Source organism: Syngnathoides biaculeatus, chromosome 17 (genome assembly GCF_019802595.1).
Source record: "Syngnathoides biaculeatus isolate LvHL_M chromosome 17, ASM1980259v1, whole genome shotgun sequence".
Taxonomy (NCBI): domain Eukaryota; kingdom Metazoa; phylum Chordata; class Actinopteri; order Syngnathiformes; family Syngnathidae; genus Syngnathoides; species Syngnathoides biaculeatus.
Window position 1 is genome coordinate 7,775,479 of NC_084656.1, and position 16,729 is coordinate 7,792,207.

General features: G+C 40.1%; 1 protein-coding gene across 1 annotated transcript; it reads right to left on the reverse strand.

Moving 5' to 3' along the window:
• Positions 1-837: 837 nt before the first annotated feature.
• On the reverse strand, positions 838-15,626 carry fech (ferrochelatase). The gene is made up of 11 exons (XM_061801984.1): positions 15,348-15,626; positions 13,791-13,881; positions 12,928-13,047; positions 12,417-12,565; positions 10,941-11,075; positions 8,854-8,960; positions 8,461-8,559; positions 8,108-8,215; positions 6,088-6,252; positions 4,991-5,050; positions 838-3,484 (listed from the first exon to the last, which is right to left on the reverse strand). Exons 1-11 carry the CDS (start codon positions 15,385-15,387, stop codon positions 3,347-3,349), a joined length of 1,212 nt encoding a protein of 403 aa, XP_061657968.1. The 5' UTR covers positions 15,388-15,626; the 3' UTR covers positions 838-3,346.
• Between the last annotated feature and the right edge of the window lie 1,103 nt (positions 15,627-16,729).

Sequence of the window (16,729 nt, forward strand, 5' to 3'; positions counted from 1 at the left end):
CTTAATCAACAGCAGCAGAGGTGATTGCAACGCTGCAGGGGGGATGCTGGGGGTTGAGTGGTGGGGACTTGGCTGGAGGTGAGAGGAGGGAAAGCTGATAGAAATGAAGAGGAAGGTGTGGCGATGGAGCTGGGAGATATGGAAAACATTGGTCAGACAAAAAGGGCGAAAGGAGAAGCGGCGGGAAAAGAAAAGGATCAAGCTCAAAATAAACGGTAGAGAAATTTAAAATGAAATAAAATGAGGTCATACAAATAACAACAAAGAGTAACAGAAGATAATATAGCAGGGAAGTAGACCGCTGAAGAGGAGAATGCCATCCATTAGCCGAGCTGCTTATCCTCACAAGCGTTCCAGCAGAGCTCAGCCTCTCCCTGGCCCGGGGGCCAGATGCGGCCACTGAAGGCAAATCATGTTTATCAACTTCCATCATCTCAGTCTTCGGGGCGCATTTCCGCTCCACCTGGGTCGCACGGACTCATCAGCCAGGGCAACTACCTCTCTGCCAGTAAAGTCGGCCATTTGAAGAAAAAAAAAAAAAAAATCTTAACTCTGTCAGAACTGTGGATCAAGATAAAGGTAATGGCTGTTGAAAATTATTGTACAGAGAAGAGCACAAAATTGGCTAATGCACAGTAGTACCGCTGGTCACTTAAACTGATAGACTGGGCACCACAACATTTTATCCAGATCACAATAAAAACCACAAAGGTTGAATTAGGCTAACTGTACTCTAGTTCATTGTATTTGTTTTGCTTTTTCTTGTTTTCCAAAAATGCAATTGACTTAGGCAATTATGCGTTTGTGGACTCCTGGGAGTAGTTTATTTTTTTCTTCTAAACTTCTGGATGTCAGGTTGTTTTAGAAAAGCTTGTCAACTGAAAAGTCATTTCTCACAATGGTCAGAAATCACAGTTGGCATGCATCACATTTTGGCATTTATTTGACCACACAGGAAGACATGCTGACATACCAAAACTCAAATGTTGCTTTCAACAGTGTGGAAAAATCTGTTGCATAATGCAACAAATCAAACGCAAAAAAATAAATGCAAATAAAAATATACTGGAGCTCGTAACTTAGTAACTAGAAATCTTGATTATTAAGTAATTCTATGCCACCTTTTGGCAGCAGAAATTGCTTTAGCCCAAACAACAGATAACCTCATTCAACTGCTTGCTCTTTTTTTTTTTTCGCTCCTAAATTGTGCGCTACATTAAAGCAATATGTGTTGTGTGGTGGCTAAAATGTAACTGTATTGTTTTACAATGACCTTATCTTATTTTAGCACACAGCCAACTCTAAATGTATCTGCCATTAGTTGTGCTAATACCGTTTTAATTTAGTCTGGAAACCTCGTAAAAAAATGTTGACACTTCATGCAATCTCATTTATATATGCTATATATATTTTTCGCAAGCTTTCAAAATTTTTGGAAGCACAAACATCATGAGTTTGAGTATCTGGAGACATAAAGCTGTAAATTGCAATTCTGGATGCATTTCAGGGACGATGGTTGATGCTGAGGCAAAACTAAGTCAGTAAAATTATGCTAGTTGTTCAGCACCAGTGGTTACATTGTACCAATGTTGACAAGGGTCAAATGATCCAACAAGGAACTTGCATTTCTTTGCCTGACTGAATACTAAATCTTCTTTTTGAAGACAACCACCCATGGCCTGAATGTTACTCATTACTCGCATCCATCGACCAATGGTCAAGCATGTCATTCAGTAAAATAGCAAAATCTAGAAAAAAATACATTGATATATAGAAGGCACATTATAATGCTAACGTAGGACAAAAACAACTGAATATCTTTAAGGGACGTTTATACATCTCAAGACAATATGATTTTTTTTTCAGTGAGTTGTCCCTTTTAAACATAATAATTCATGGAAAATCTCAAGGATGGATGGATAAACAAATAGCTGACCTTGGAACCGCCTGCTGCGAGACACATGGACGTTTAGAAAAATCTATAGAATATGATTAAAGAAAGTTAATAAACAATCTCTCAAATTGAGGCAAGGTTGAGACCCTCGCTGTGATTTACACTTATGCTTCAATGTTTACTTCACCCTGTGTTGATACCACAAAGAGGAAAACATCACAGCATTTTGACTGCAGTCAGTCAGCAGAAAAACAAGAAAGTAGTTATCAGGGGCTGAGATGATAGAAAATAGAACAAAGTTTGCCGCAAAAAAAAAAGGGACTTAAAAACACTGCAATGGTTTTTGACTTATTTTGAGATGTTTCTGCAGTTATTGCGCCTATTTCTAAATTTGGATGTCTTAGTTTTACTATTAGCTGACTTTAAATATTTGAATATGTTTCAGTTTTCTACTGAATTCATCATCCATCCATTTTCCGTAGCGCTTATCCTAACTAGAGCAGCGTGTGTGCTCTCCCAGCCGACTTTGGGCAAGAAATTGGAGACACCCAGAAGAGGTCATCACCCAATCGGAGGGAGCATATAAACAAACAAACAACCAATGGCACTTACTTTCAAACCTATAGGCAATTTAGAATTTTCAATTGACCTACCATGCATGTTACCGGGATGTGGAAGGAACCCGGAGTACCTGGAAAAAACCCATGCAAGCACGGTGAGAACATGCAAACTCCGCACGGGAGAGGCTGGATCCCCAGAACGTGAAGGTGGATGTGCTAGACACACCACGCCACTCTGATTCCAAACATGAAGCCAAAAAAAAAAAAAAAAACCCCAAAAAAAAACATTTTTTTAAAATGGTTTCTGTGTAAACAAAAGATATTGAAAAAATATGAGATGCCGACACATACCTTATCCCAAACTTTCCTTCTCCAAAAATTTCCTTTCCGGTATCCTGACTAATATTCCATTTGTGGAATAAGAATTAAAACAGATAAATTTGTCAATTTACATCCATTTTAGGTAGCCCCCTCCTGCTGTCGACCGGAATTAATGTCACAAATACCCTGCGTGTTGCATCAGTTAAGTGGCCTCCCTGTGCATGTTGTGATAACTCGTCTAACCAAGGGTGGATGATGTGATGGTTTGAACCCAAACGGGCTTAAATTTTGTCATCCAAATGGGACATGACACAACATGCCAGCTACCTGAAATCGGTGAAAACTGATGAATTCATGTTTTAATTCTCATTCCACAAATACAATATTAGTAAGAATACTGTTTAGACCAGTAGAGGTGTATACACCATATTCTTGCAAAATAAATTGTGGCTTTAGTACTCCTTTTTTAAAAAATGTTTAAGTCGGTATGAACTGGATTTCTACATTGGACAGCACATATTTTCGTAATGTCTCCAGAAGCAGCACGAGTGTGCTCGTCTGTGCATGTGTTCTATGACAGTTTCTGGCTGGCAAAAAAGGCCTTAGTCTCCCCACAGGTGGGATTGGTGCACAGTGGGCAGCGCAGGGTCAGCTGGCGCGAACATGGCTCATTGGACTTCAGGTGGGATTGGACCAGTTCTGCCAGAGCCTGGACAAGACCAAAGAAATGGAAACCATTGATTTGGCTACTTCTGCCATGCAATGATAGTACACAAAATAAACAAGAGGCAGTTGAGCAAGTTCAAACAGCAATATTGTAAAAATGTATAGAGGTACACTGCACTGCTATATCGCATGCAGTTCATCCTTCGCACCATCAACGGCTAGGTGGAAAATCTGGAACATGTTCTTTTTCTTTTACTTTGGAATCTCAAATTTGATCCATGAAAAAAGATAAACCACACTTTAAATTTTTAAAGAACTTAAGTAGCAGTGTTGCAAGTCGGTTGGGACGTTCAGACTGCTGAGTCTACACAACTAGACCAGCGGTTCCCAACCAATTCACATTTTTATGCAACAGTATAAAACAAACAAAATGACTAGCAATACAAGAGTTCAACGGTCCTGCTGGTTGCAAATATAGCGACTGTCGTATTGTACTGAATATCACCGTCTACCCAAATTAGAGAAGGAGAAGCTATAGAAAAGTTAACACAGTGTAGAAGACATGCTGTGTGTTGCAGACATGATCATCGCTGCTATTGATTTAAACAAACACAGGCCTGGCAAGGGGTCTCTAGCAAAGGCGGGTTTGACCAGCCGGACAGCTGGCCAGTTCACTTCTACTGTAGTCAGCTCTTAAGATTCCCATTGATCTCCCCCTTGCTTTAATAAAGCCCTCACACACACAAACACACGCACGCACACACGCACCCACACACACACACCCACACACAGACAGAACACAAACACTCAAAGGACTATTAGGGTTGGAGCAGTTAGCTGTTGTAGGGCAGAGAGGAAAGCGAGGCAGTGGAGTAGGGAGGAGTGAGGCGTAGAAGGAAGAAAGGCAGAAATGAGAATGAAGAGAGAAGCAAAGGAAGAACATAGGAATGAGGGGAGAGTGGAGGGGGGAAATCCATGTATTGACAGCATCCTGCTAGGGGTTTACTTATTCCACGCAACTGTCGTCTCGTACGTGTCTGTCCGGCATGTCTCCCACCTCCATTGCTTCATTAAATCACACAACTCCAGACTCTCCTCTCCACGTACTACAGAACGTACAATTGCTGTCAGTCATACATGAATGTGACATGGCCATTAGCAATTGGAGATAATGGAAAGAAGAAGTGGTCCAAGTGGTATCTTGTGTGCATCTCATAATGCTCCACTGCAAGAGTAGAATGCCTTGAAGCTTTTGTATTCATCTATGTTATGTACCAGTAGACGAGCAATCTACTAGAGGACACTAACACTTAACTGACAGGTATTTGGGGCCCTATATACTACATTACCGGACCCCAGTCTGTCATGGACCCTGAATCTTTTGATGAATTCTTATCGTTTCCTATCTGTACTCCACTCGCATAACCTACAAGCTGCGCCGTACATTAAAAGTGGTAAAATGTATATCATTGTTATTCTGCTTCACCATTTTGTGCTACTATATGTTGGTGTACCACATTAAATATTTTTTTTGTGTGGGAGTTTGTACCTTCATAAACAGAGGATTCCCATTCAACGACTCTGCTCTTCTGAGGTTCTCTACACCACACTGACAAAGGAGGAAACACATTGCAACCAAATTTAATTTAAAAAAAATCATTAAAATCAAAGATCCCAAATTGAGCAATGTCCCTGCAGTTTAACACACATTGTTTTCGTTTTTTTTATTGAATTCTTTAAGTGAGTGATCTTAAAATTAGTGTTTTCATTTCTGCAGTACTTATTATTTTTGTTCCTAGCTCCAATTATTTCAAAATGCAAGTTGAATTATTGTGGCTGTTGAGATTCTCGAAATGGAGCAGTCGATGTTCGATGTCGTTGAGGCCCTTATAAATCAAATTGTTACTTATAAACTAGGACACTGACATTTGGAATTCAACATTTACATACATGTATATCATTAGTTTATAAAGCCAACAGTTATGAATAGAGCAATAGGGCAGCAAATGTACAAATTGTGTGCGTCTACATATGTGCTTGTTATTTCATGGCACCAGTCACACTGATCTGTGGTCACCTTGCTGGTGCCTTCCGACATATGTAACACTCGGCTGCAGGACATAGACGGAGCCTAACACACATCCTGAACATTCACTGTAGAGCAGAGTTCCAATAATGTTACTTGATCTTCCAGACATCAAACGAAGTACTGGCTGCGCCACGCAAAAAATATAGACCGATAAATTAGGTGGCATGGCAACGAGACACTATTCTCTTTTTTAGAAAAAAACTAAGATTTAAATGCTCAATTTTACAGTGTAAATATTGTTGCATTATTCAATTCACTACAAAACTTGGCTGTAAATTTATCTGTTGATGCTATAACAATAAATGACTTTTTTTTTTCCTTTAACCTTGGACCTTTGAAAGGAGTCACATTTCCAACTTGGCTATTGAGCGGAAAAAAAATAAAACACTTGGTCAGTTTAATACCAGTCAACTGTTCCTAAATGAAAACTATACTTACTTAGTTTATTTCACAAAGAAGAAAAAGATTAAATCTAGGAGTTTAATTATTGGTATTACTCTGGCAGTCCGCAGAAAGTGTAATGCTCTGTATGAGATGAAACTTCGGCAACTTCTCACCTCCTCACCCAGGACTTGTCCATACTCGATGTCCAGCTCATGGAGAGTCTCTATGTGGTCGGAGGTGAAGGCGATTGGCACTAGCAGGATGTTCTTCTTACCCCTTTCACAAAGACCTTTAATGACCTCGTCAGTCTGGGGGCCGAGCCATGCCATGGGCCCCACCTGAGGGATGAAATACAGGCCATGATACAGTTCAGTTCCGCTTGACACAAACACCACCACACACTCAGGTTCTCTTCAATCATCTTTTTTAAGTAAATGTTGCAGCAACGTTCTCATTTGTATTGACAGTCATCGACCACCCGGAGAAGATTTGCTTCATCTGGAGCTCAAACACACCCGCTCAAATGAGAAACAAAATTGTCTCAATCTGAGCGTTCAGCATACAGACATTTGGCTCCATCTTCTGGTGACAAAAACAAAACATCAACTTCTAAATTACAAAAGCTAGACGGAAAATACTTCATAAATTAAACACGTAACCCACTAGAACGTTTTTGCAGTTTGAACATTAACAATGTGCTTAAATATAGGAAAGTTAAACCTAACCCAAACAAATACTTATAAATGCTTCACTTAAAATACATCTGACCTAAATAAATGTTTATAGCATGTTCTGAAAGATAAAACACAAACATATTGTAATTACAACTTTAGTTTAACTGTACTGTATTAAAAAAAACATCACTTTGTATTACTTCTAATATATTAAGTATATTTATACAATAAAGGTTGATGCAAGCTTTTAGGCTGGCACTGCTGTACTCTGTCGATGTTTGGGCACTGGACAGACATAAAATTTTACGTGGTTATCATTCATATTATCAACGTCAATCTTTGTGCCAGGAAGGGTTTCACTGTTTTAATCACCTATTTGGATCTTCTTTCTCGTCTGTAAGTTGATTTAAATTTTACAGAAGTAAACACTTTGTGTGGCTTCTGTCTTTTTATTTTCCCCTAAATTCCTCAGCAGTATCCTAATCATCTACGGGGTTATAGTCACCAAATAAAGTAAATGATTAAACCATTCATGAACTTTTTAAATGTGTTAATTTCTTTCCTCAGAGTATTTCAAATTTATAATCAAAAAGTCTGACTCAGTCAGCCTGCTACGTTTGCCTGTATATTCTATTGACACAAGGTGTGCCACATGAATTCGGAACAAAAGTATGGATTTTTGTAAAGGAACTACTTTAGATGTTCCTGTTATCAGAGGATAAAGTACAACAATGGGATTTTCTGAACCAATCAGAATCAAGTATTCACCAAAGCCATATAATAATACTGTGTTAGTTCACACAAACGTTGTAGCTTAAAAATAAAGACGGATCAATCTATATTTGATTTTGGATATTTATATTTTAGAAAATAGAGCTTTTGTAACAGTGTTGGAAACATTCATATTTTAACATACAAGTGTTTCCATTTCCCATACTTTTCCAGACTTGGAAATTTATGAAAACAAATTCAAGACTGGGCGGCATCCTGGACGACTGCTTTGTACATTTGTCTCACACCTCGCCTGTGTGGCGCAAGCATATTCTACCTGTATGCCTGGGGTTTTTCTGAGTACTCCGGTTTTCTCCCACATGCCAAAAATATGTACGGCAGATTAGTTGAAATCTCTAAATTGCACATTGGTGTTAATGAGAGTGCAAATGATTGTTGTTTATATGTGTCCTGCGACTGAATGGCGACAAGTCTAGGGTGTACCCTGTCTCTCGCCCAGAGTCAGCTGAGATAAATTCCAGCTTATCTGCAATCTTAGTGAAAATAAGCGGCAGAGAAAATGGATGGATATATGGATGGATGGAAATGCATAATTTGCATGGGAACTCTGTAAGATGAACTTCAACCTTATCCCATCCACTAGTGCAACCACACTTTGAGAATCACGATCCTAATGCATGTCCATAGGATGTATGCTACACTCTTTCATATATTTAAATCAACCAGATTACCACCAGAAAGGTCCAATGCATCAGCAGTTTAAATTGTGAAGAGAGTGTGATTTTACCCTGGACTGCCACACCAGTCTGTAAGGGTTACAGTGTCCGAGTCTCTCCATAACTCTCTGGACTGTGGCTCCCACTTCCTGGGGATATGGGTCACCTCTGTTAACAACCTGTCCACATTACACAACAAAAGGACTCTTAGTCAGGAGGTGTGGCACAGTTGGGTTGTAAACACATTGTTTAATTGGACATAAATTTGAGTCTTTCAACTAGTGCACATATATTTTCACTATTTTTAACTGTATGACAAACGCTTTCAGAAGGTGTCTTTAATAGTAGCAGACATGATATTAAAATAGTTTCAGGGGTAAAGTAAAACCGTACAGCAGGACACGGAATATCGTGTTGCACTTACAGCCATAGGAAGTGAATGGGCTGAGAATAGAATCACTACGTCATCTCGCTTCTCTTCTGGAAACTTCATCAGCTCATTACTGACGTGTTCTGCAAAACACTGCATGCATGCACACACGAGCGCAAGAATTATTTTCATAAAATACAAAGCAGCAATCCTTTCTGCCATAATGATACAATGAAATCAAACTATGTATATAATGAGGCTTGTAAGCATTTACGACTCATTAGTCGTTATGACAACTTTGTGCCGAAATGTTCTTTCTAGTGTGTGTGTGTGTGTGTGTGTGTGTGTGTGTGTGTGTGTGTGTGTGTGTGTGTGTGTGTGTGTGTGTCTGTCTGTCTGTCTGTCTGTCTGTCTGTCTGTCTGTCTGTCTGTCTGTCTGTCTCTCACCTCCACCAGCAGAGGGTGTGTGGGCCAACGGTCAATGACACTCCAGCACATTTTCGGCCTGTCGCCTCTGCTTCTATAGTAACGGTAGATGGCGTTTAAACTGCTACCTGTTTAGACAACAACAAAGAATCATATTAGTTTTCTTTTCATTATTGTTAATATTTTACAGGTTACAATGTTATCAGGTGGAACGGTGGTGAAAATTGATGCTTTATGAGGACCCGGGTTCAAATCCCGGCCCCGCCTGTGCGGTGTTTTCATGATCTTTCTGTGTTTTGCATGAGTTTTCTCCAGGCACTCCAGTTTCCTCCCACATCCCAAAAAACTGCATTAATTGGAGATTCTAAATTGCCCATGGGTGTGAATGTGACTGTCTCTATGTGCCCTGCGATTGGCTGGCAACTGCTCCGGCATGTACCCGCCCTCCTGCCTGTAGATAGCCGGGATAGGCTCCACAGATAAACTCCACACAGAGAGGGCCGGGATTTGAACCCCAGTCCTCAGAACTCAGAACTGTGAGGCCAACGCTCTACAGCTGCACTACTGTGACTCCCAATGTAAAAAATTATCAAAATAATGTTATATCATTTAACCACTTAAACACTGTAGTTAAATGAACAGTGTGTGAGACATGCCAAAATACATTCAGTTCAATTAAAAAAAATGAATAAAATGATGGAAACACATTTTAAGAAACTTGGCATTGTACTTGTACTGTTGTAAGTCTACGAATGTCTGGCCACTTGTAATAAGACCTCACAGTTTCATTATTCACCTATATTATCATGATTACTGGGGGATTTTGATGTGGAGACAAAAGCCACTTGAACATCATTGTGATATTGACACAAATGAGAAAAATACCAAAAACAAAAACAAAAAAAGGAATAGACATTTTTTATACCTGTAAATCATGCTACGGGTCATTGTGTTTTGGACAAATCTCTGTTGTATGTCATTCTACTTAAAGGGCTACTGACATGCCGATAAACATTATAAAATAGATGTTAAAATAGATTGTAATGAAAAATACATACAACATTATTCACGTCAATGTCTATACGAAAAAATAAATATGAGCAGAGAGTGTGCCATCCATGCGCAAAGTTGCAGAAGTCTCACTCAACATCCAAGTGGTACCCATATTGGCTGCAACGTCATCCGCAGACATCACACTGGAACATGCGCCATTGAAAACACGTAGTGGCACCTGCTATGAGAGAGGAACAACAGAGTTTTTCGTATTTTTCCGATGCCCCTTCATCTGACAATCAAGTGAAGTGAAAGGGGCAATATTACCCTATTGTTTCGAGCCATATTTAGATGATATGCGGATCACTTCTAACTAACAACAGACTCCCCGACAGTATGTATGACAGTATGTAACGTATTCAGTCACGAACGACGACAACGCCGTAAATCCCCCTGGCTTGGCGACGCGATGAGACACCCCGGCCGAAGCCGTGATCGGCGGACGCGACGTTGACATGCATATCGACACTTTTAGTACCGTTGACTTACATACGCAGGTCTTTAGTTACGTTTTGAGAGAAGGATTACGACCCCCCCCCCACCAACTATTATTTTTTAGTACCTCTATACACACCTACTTGTCATTTGGAACCTACGAAGCGCTCGTCCTTTGCACCCGTGCAATCCATTTTTCACGACAAACCGGGTCTTCTGGAAAAGTATGAAGAACGAATCCATCCTCCCGAGTGTTCGAACAATATCCAGCAATACAACGAGCCGGCATTTTGGCTAACACGAAGGAACACCGAGCTACTTTCCAATAGGTAAAACTGGTATAAACAGATGAGCCAGCCCAAGTGCACTGCTGCTGTTAACGTAACTTCCTACTACTTCTCGAAAACAAATCCCTCAAGAGGATTTTGATGGTGGGAGTTACAAAAAGCCATATGTCAAAATCATGTTGTGTAGTAAAAAAAACGGATGGTCTATTGCGGCTGCCTTTTTCTTAAAAACATACTAAAAAAAAAAAATCATGCTTTTCATGTCAGTGGCCCTTTAATACTATTTATTACAATTACTGTACATATGTACAGTATAGGATGTGCGTCTGTGACCTGTGGTGGAGCAGCTATACTGAGGATATTGTGTGAAGGCCACAGCTCGGTCCACTCCATCTTTCTCCATCTCCTCGATGGCTTCCTCAGTCAGTGGATGGACGTACCGGAAACCAATGTAGAACTTATGAGGGGCTGATGGAAAAGGAAAAGAGAGATTGCAAAGCGCTATGTAAATACAATAAGACTACTTGTTTAAGGGGGATGGTGGACAGGAGAATGTGGGGGATAAGTTGTCAACAATGTCAGTTTTGGATTTGGTTATCGGTCATCACTTTATTTCTAACTGCTGCCCACAGTTTGTGTTGTTATCAGTGAGGTGTGAAGCAGGCGTGTGAGCTGCCACTCCTTCGGTGTGTGGCTATCTACATTTTGCACCCACAAGCTGCAGCTGACGCAACCAAGAATTCAATATTTAAGTGGACATAATTTCCTAGCACTCCAACCAACTAGGGGTCAGATTGATTAACTATTCTCATTGGAACTTATGGTAAGCATGTCTGAATCACAGTCAAAGGTTCTGAGTTGGAGACTTGAGCATGGCACTTTCTTTGTGGGGTTTGTATGTTCCTCAGGAGCTTGTGTGTGTGTGTTTTAATCACTAACACTTCTGAAAGGGGAATTCAATTTGAACTCTAATGTATATTTTGCATGCAGGAACATGTCAGTTTGAAGCGGCAGTCAAGCAGTGCCACACAAACAGGGTCAGCGCGCTGCTCAAGGGTACCTCGACAATAGTCAGGGAGCAAGACTAGAAACAATCCAATAAGTCGTTACCTAATGTTTTGTTTCTGCAGCGGGACTCGTTTGCCCCATGGGTTCCAAAGCCCAAGTTCCACATTCTCAAAACATGCAAGAATTTAAAGTGCCCATATGGGGTGAATGTGAGCCGAAATTATTGTCTATATGTGCCAAAGTCAGCTGGGATAGGATTCAGCTCACTTGTCACCCAGGATTAACAGCATAGACACTTAAAGATGGCTATTTTATTGAGGTCAAATTGATTTACATTTATTTTGAATTCTTGGGGCATAGAAAATGATTATTTCATTTTTATAGCATTTATCCTGTTAAGGGTTACAGGGAACCTGAGGTTTATCCATGATAGTGTCAGACAACAATTCAGCCGCATATTCACACTTTAAAGTCTCCAATAAACCTAAAATGCGTGCTTTTTGATTGCGGGATGAACAGATCCACATGAACAAAGAAAAAAATGCAAGTGCAACACAGACCTGCCATAGCTCCGATTCCGAACAAGAAGCTTTTTGTGAGGCAGCACAATGGGTCCACTGTGATACCCCAATCAATAACTGATCACAGGATCTTTGTTGCCCATACCTTCTGCCAACTACATGACATTGTCAAATGTAGAAGAACCTAAGGTGCCATATGCAGTGGGAATATTTTGTGACCACCTTGGTCTTTGAGACACTTTGAGTGACTACAGTGTGCCGTGTGGAGGCTCGCTCTCACCTGTCTCGGGGCTCATCTCATCCAACAGCTTCACCATGCCCTCTCCCTGCATGGCTGTCCAACGTTTGATGGGCGAGCCTCCTCCAATCTTACTGTACTGCTCCTGGATCTTCGGCGTGCGGCGCTTGGCAATGAAGGGCCCCAGCTTACTGTGGAGCACGGGAGGACAATTACACAAATTTTCTGTACATTACAAACGGTGAAGACATTCTTCAAAGTTTTGACAATTGGTCCACACCAGACATTATAAACATTAAAATGAACATGAGCCTGCTTTCTTAGTCTTCAAGGTTACACACAACTGCCCTGGAATCAACACTGTGCAGTTGCGGAGGTTTCTTAACCTGAACAACATGAAATGTACGTCTCCTGATTAACCTTGAATTAGAATGAGACACGCAGACTGCGATGCAAGTTCACCTTGCAGGTCACACTGTAATTACCAATAACATTTTGTAACATATTGCCCTTTAAAATGGCTTCGCAAATGTGTATATACAGTAATCAGTACTTCTGAACTGGAAGCTTCATCAGGTCTGTGTCCATGAAGAGCCTCAGCAGGAAGTCGTGTACATCTTCTAGTTTTTCAGGTCCTCCCATGTTCAGCATCAGAATGCCTGTCTTGGGTTTCCTGCACAACAGGTTCAGAAGCAGTAATTAATGTCAACGCCATTGCCTCGCCTCTCTGCAAAGAAATCAGTCTTACTGATTAATAATAAATTTTTGGTATACACTCACGTCGTTAGGTCCACCTGCACATTCTAAAATTCCGTACCTACAGTAGTTGTACTAGACCACAGGCCAGGGAATCGTACTGAGCAATCGACCTCGTCCGATTGCTTGGAGTACTGTATATTATGTATACATATAATAAACATTTTTCAATCAATTAATCAGGATCATGTAAAGTCAACATTTTTTCCATTGGTTGTATAGATTCACTTTCTTTTTACATACAGTATACACAAACTGGCCAGACATGGGATGTGTCAAAAATTGTGACACCAACGTGGTATTGACTGACATCTCAAACAGCTATAATTGAACACTATGTTCATTATAGCTGTTATGATTTGCAGTGGAGCAGAACTTGATGCACTGCATAATACTAAGAGTTGGTTCTAATATTTTGGCTCTAAATGAGGTCTTTCTCGTCTGACCTCCAAAAATGAACAGTTAGGATTCTTACTCGCTTGAGACCGCAGTCTCCAACAGACACGTGAGATGCACAACTCACAGGGAAATTTTAGTACAGTGCGATAAAAACAAGGTAGTAAGGGTGCTTTTTCATCATTTATGCTGATGTAAAAAAAACAATTAAACCTAAATTCAAGCATTAGTGTGTCCTCATGCATGCGTGCGTGTGTTTTTCACCGATTGTCCAGTGTTTCTGGGGTTGCAGTATCGGCCAAAGCTGCAGCAGTCGCACGGGCCCTCACGCTTAGACTGACACTGCTCCTGACAACTGCAGCAGATTAATATAAATGACATACTGCTTAGTTAGTGATCACATGAACATACCATTTATCCTTGTTGACTTATACAGTGCTTTACAAATTGTTATTTTCTTCTTAACTACCCACGAAAAACTAACTGGCCTATTTTCCCCAACTGACATAATTTATAGTTGTATAGAGGAATCGCTCATTTATTGTGGTGGTTAGCTTCCGGAATCATCCCCACAATAGGTGACATCAACAAAATCCCAAATATATATATTTTTTATTATACTGTATGTATGCAAAAGAGCGAGAGGAAGACCAAAGGAAAGAATGATGGATGTTGTGAGGGAGGACATGAGGACAGTGGGTGTTAGAGAGGAGGATGCACGAGACTGGCTTAGATGGAAAAAGATGACATGCTGTGGCGACCCCTAACGGGACAAGGAGAAAGAAAAAGAAAATATGTACATACAGTATATTAAATATGTAAGAACCTCCTCACACTCTTACTAATAAATTCCACATTCATATTAACCTCTGACACAACCTCTATCATACGCTAATTATTCCAATAGCATTTTTCTCCAGAATGTAAGAAAGGAAGCCAGATGAACGTTTTAGTTTGGCACTCCATAAAACAGACGGAGTGAAACAGTCAATGTAAGGTTGAAGTAGAAGACTACACGTCGAAAGAGTTTATTCCAGAGGAAAATGGGGGGAACAAAAGCATCTGATTGGACCTGTTCTGTTCCTAATTTTTTAAAGAACCAGTCATTATTCATCGTGTAATACCCCGAACAACCGCCTGGGTGCAAACTGATGTTACGCAAGTTTACAATGCTTAAATTGTGTAACGCAGATCAAATGCTATATAGAATACATTTGAAAGTTTCTTGTTAAGACCAATATTACTCATACAAACACGTTAGAATCAATAAATACATGCATATGCGCAAAGGTAACACTGAACCCTAAAACGTACTCATGTTGAACTGTTGTAAAGACGGGCTGAATTTCGGGTTACCTTGTACCGGAAATTAGAATTTCGTTTACAAAAGTAAAACAACACCTAATTAAACGGTGACCCTTTATGACCTGCACTAGCGATGGAACATTGTAAATGGACAGCAAACTGCAAACACAAATGTTTTTTAATTAATTAGACCTGCTACAAAGATGGATCGAAAAGAACCCAAATTAAAGTTGCGAACATGTGTTTTTATTGTGAACAATCCTGACCGGATTGCAAGTGTCCTAATCTATTCAATTGTCTTTTATTTACGAAACTGACGCCAATGTCAACTATGTATTAGTGTGTAATTTACACCATGCAAGACTACGTAGTTTCTCCCTTTTAATTGTAACTAGACTAGACCAAATACGCAAGTGTAATTTACTGGGTTGAAATATGTGAATAATTCCCAACTCACATGTCTAATCATAGATTCGTCCGAGCTAATTTAGCTCGATATTCATGCACAATACTCACATTGAATCAAGCGACCGGCGTTGCCCAGTACTGCCATCATGATAGTTTCCTATTTTTGTCGACCTCCTTAAAAAAAAAACACGCTCATTAACAAGTCGTACACTTCTGGTGTCTTCAACAACGCTTGCGGGTCTTTTCCCGTCCCGCGAACTGTATTTCGTTGTCCGATCTGTCAGCGAGATTCCTTCAGCCACCTCCACCAGTTGGCTGGGTCCCAACCATGCCAAGTTAGGCAGCGTGCTTATTACTTCCGGATGCTGTTTGAACGTCAAAACGCCTCCAATATTGACCTACTATACCGCATATCTAATCATGCATACAGGAAGGGTTGAAATTGAGGCTGAGAGAAATTAATGATGTCTTCAATGACAGTCAAATCTCTTTAAAATTAAAAAATCAAAACCTAAACCTCCTTACGCGTACAGATTCTCTCGTCCAGTGTAATTTAATGCTTTTAAAATGCATACAAATGTTTTTTTGTTGGTTATTTTTGTGTTTTATTGAAACTTTATTGTTCGGGTCAATGTTGTCACTTCCGATGAAAGACTTCCTCATGCTTGACAACTTGATGCAAATCTGTCGTTCACGTCATGTAATATATAAGTGGACACGCCCACTCTATTGACCGTGAGTTATGTGTAATCGTCAAACCATTGTAATTATGTCTTTCTATACATATTAGTAAGAACGTACATGCGTGAACGTGTGTGTGTGTTGAGAGAGAGAGAGAGAGAGAGAGAGAGAGAGAATTTCAGCTGGTTAACCTTGCGTAACTTTAGATAATTAATACCAGACTCAAAATTTTACACGTTTGTAGATTGTACCGGTTTTTCTTGCTCCTATCGAAGAACTTCCTTCTTCCTTCAAAACCTTACTCTTACTCGTCACTCTCGTGTGGAGTGAAATGTCATCTTAATGTGTACAAACGTACAAAAGTAATGATAAACGCGTACGTTTTGGCATGCCATCCTCTTCATCCTCAGTTTGCTGCCATCTACTGGTTGCTCTTGTCCATAACACGAATTTCAAACAAATCTAAGAAAAGATTTACAGAATCATATACACTGCACCAAAAGATTGGGAATTTTCTCCAGCGTTTGGTTTTCGAAGTTTAAGGATGAACCATAAAAGCATCATAACCTTTACAAGTGAGCTCTGTGTCCATTTCTATGCCTATGAATTTTCCAGTATTTTCTGGAAGTGCGTCACTACCTGCTGATGACACACAAGTGGCTACTTCTCTCTAAGAATGCCCTTGTTTGAAGTCTCGCAAAGGCGAGCTGTTGTTTTACTAGGAAATACAGCATAGTGGTCTATTCATGATGAAACGCCTGTTGTGAATTTTGCCACACGGTCCCCAGTGACAGAACCGCAAGTTGTGC

Excerpts from the sequence above, each read along its gene's own strand:
- fech (XM_061801984.1), bottom strand. The coding sequence starts at position 15,387 with ATGATGGCAGTACTGGGCAACGCCGGTCGCTTGATTCAAT. Across the intron at positions 13,048-13,790 it reads CCAGAAACACTGGACAATCG|GAAACCCAAGACAGGCATTC; the intron begins GTGAAAAACACA and ends CCTGTTGTGCAG. Across the intron at positions 12,566-12,927 it reads ATGAAGCTTCCAGTTCAGAA|TAAGCTGGGGCCCTTCATTG; the intron begins GTACTGATTACT and ends CGTGCTCCACAG.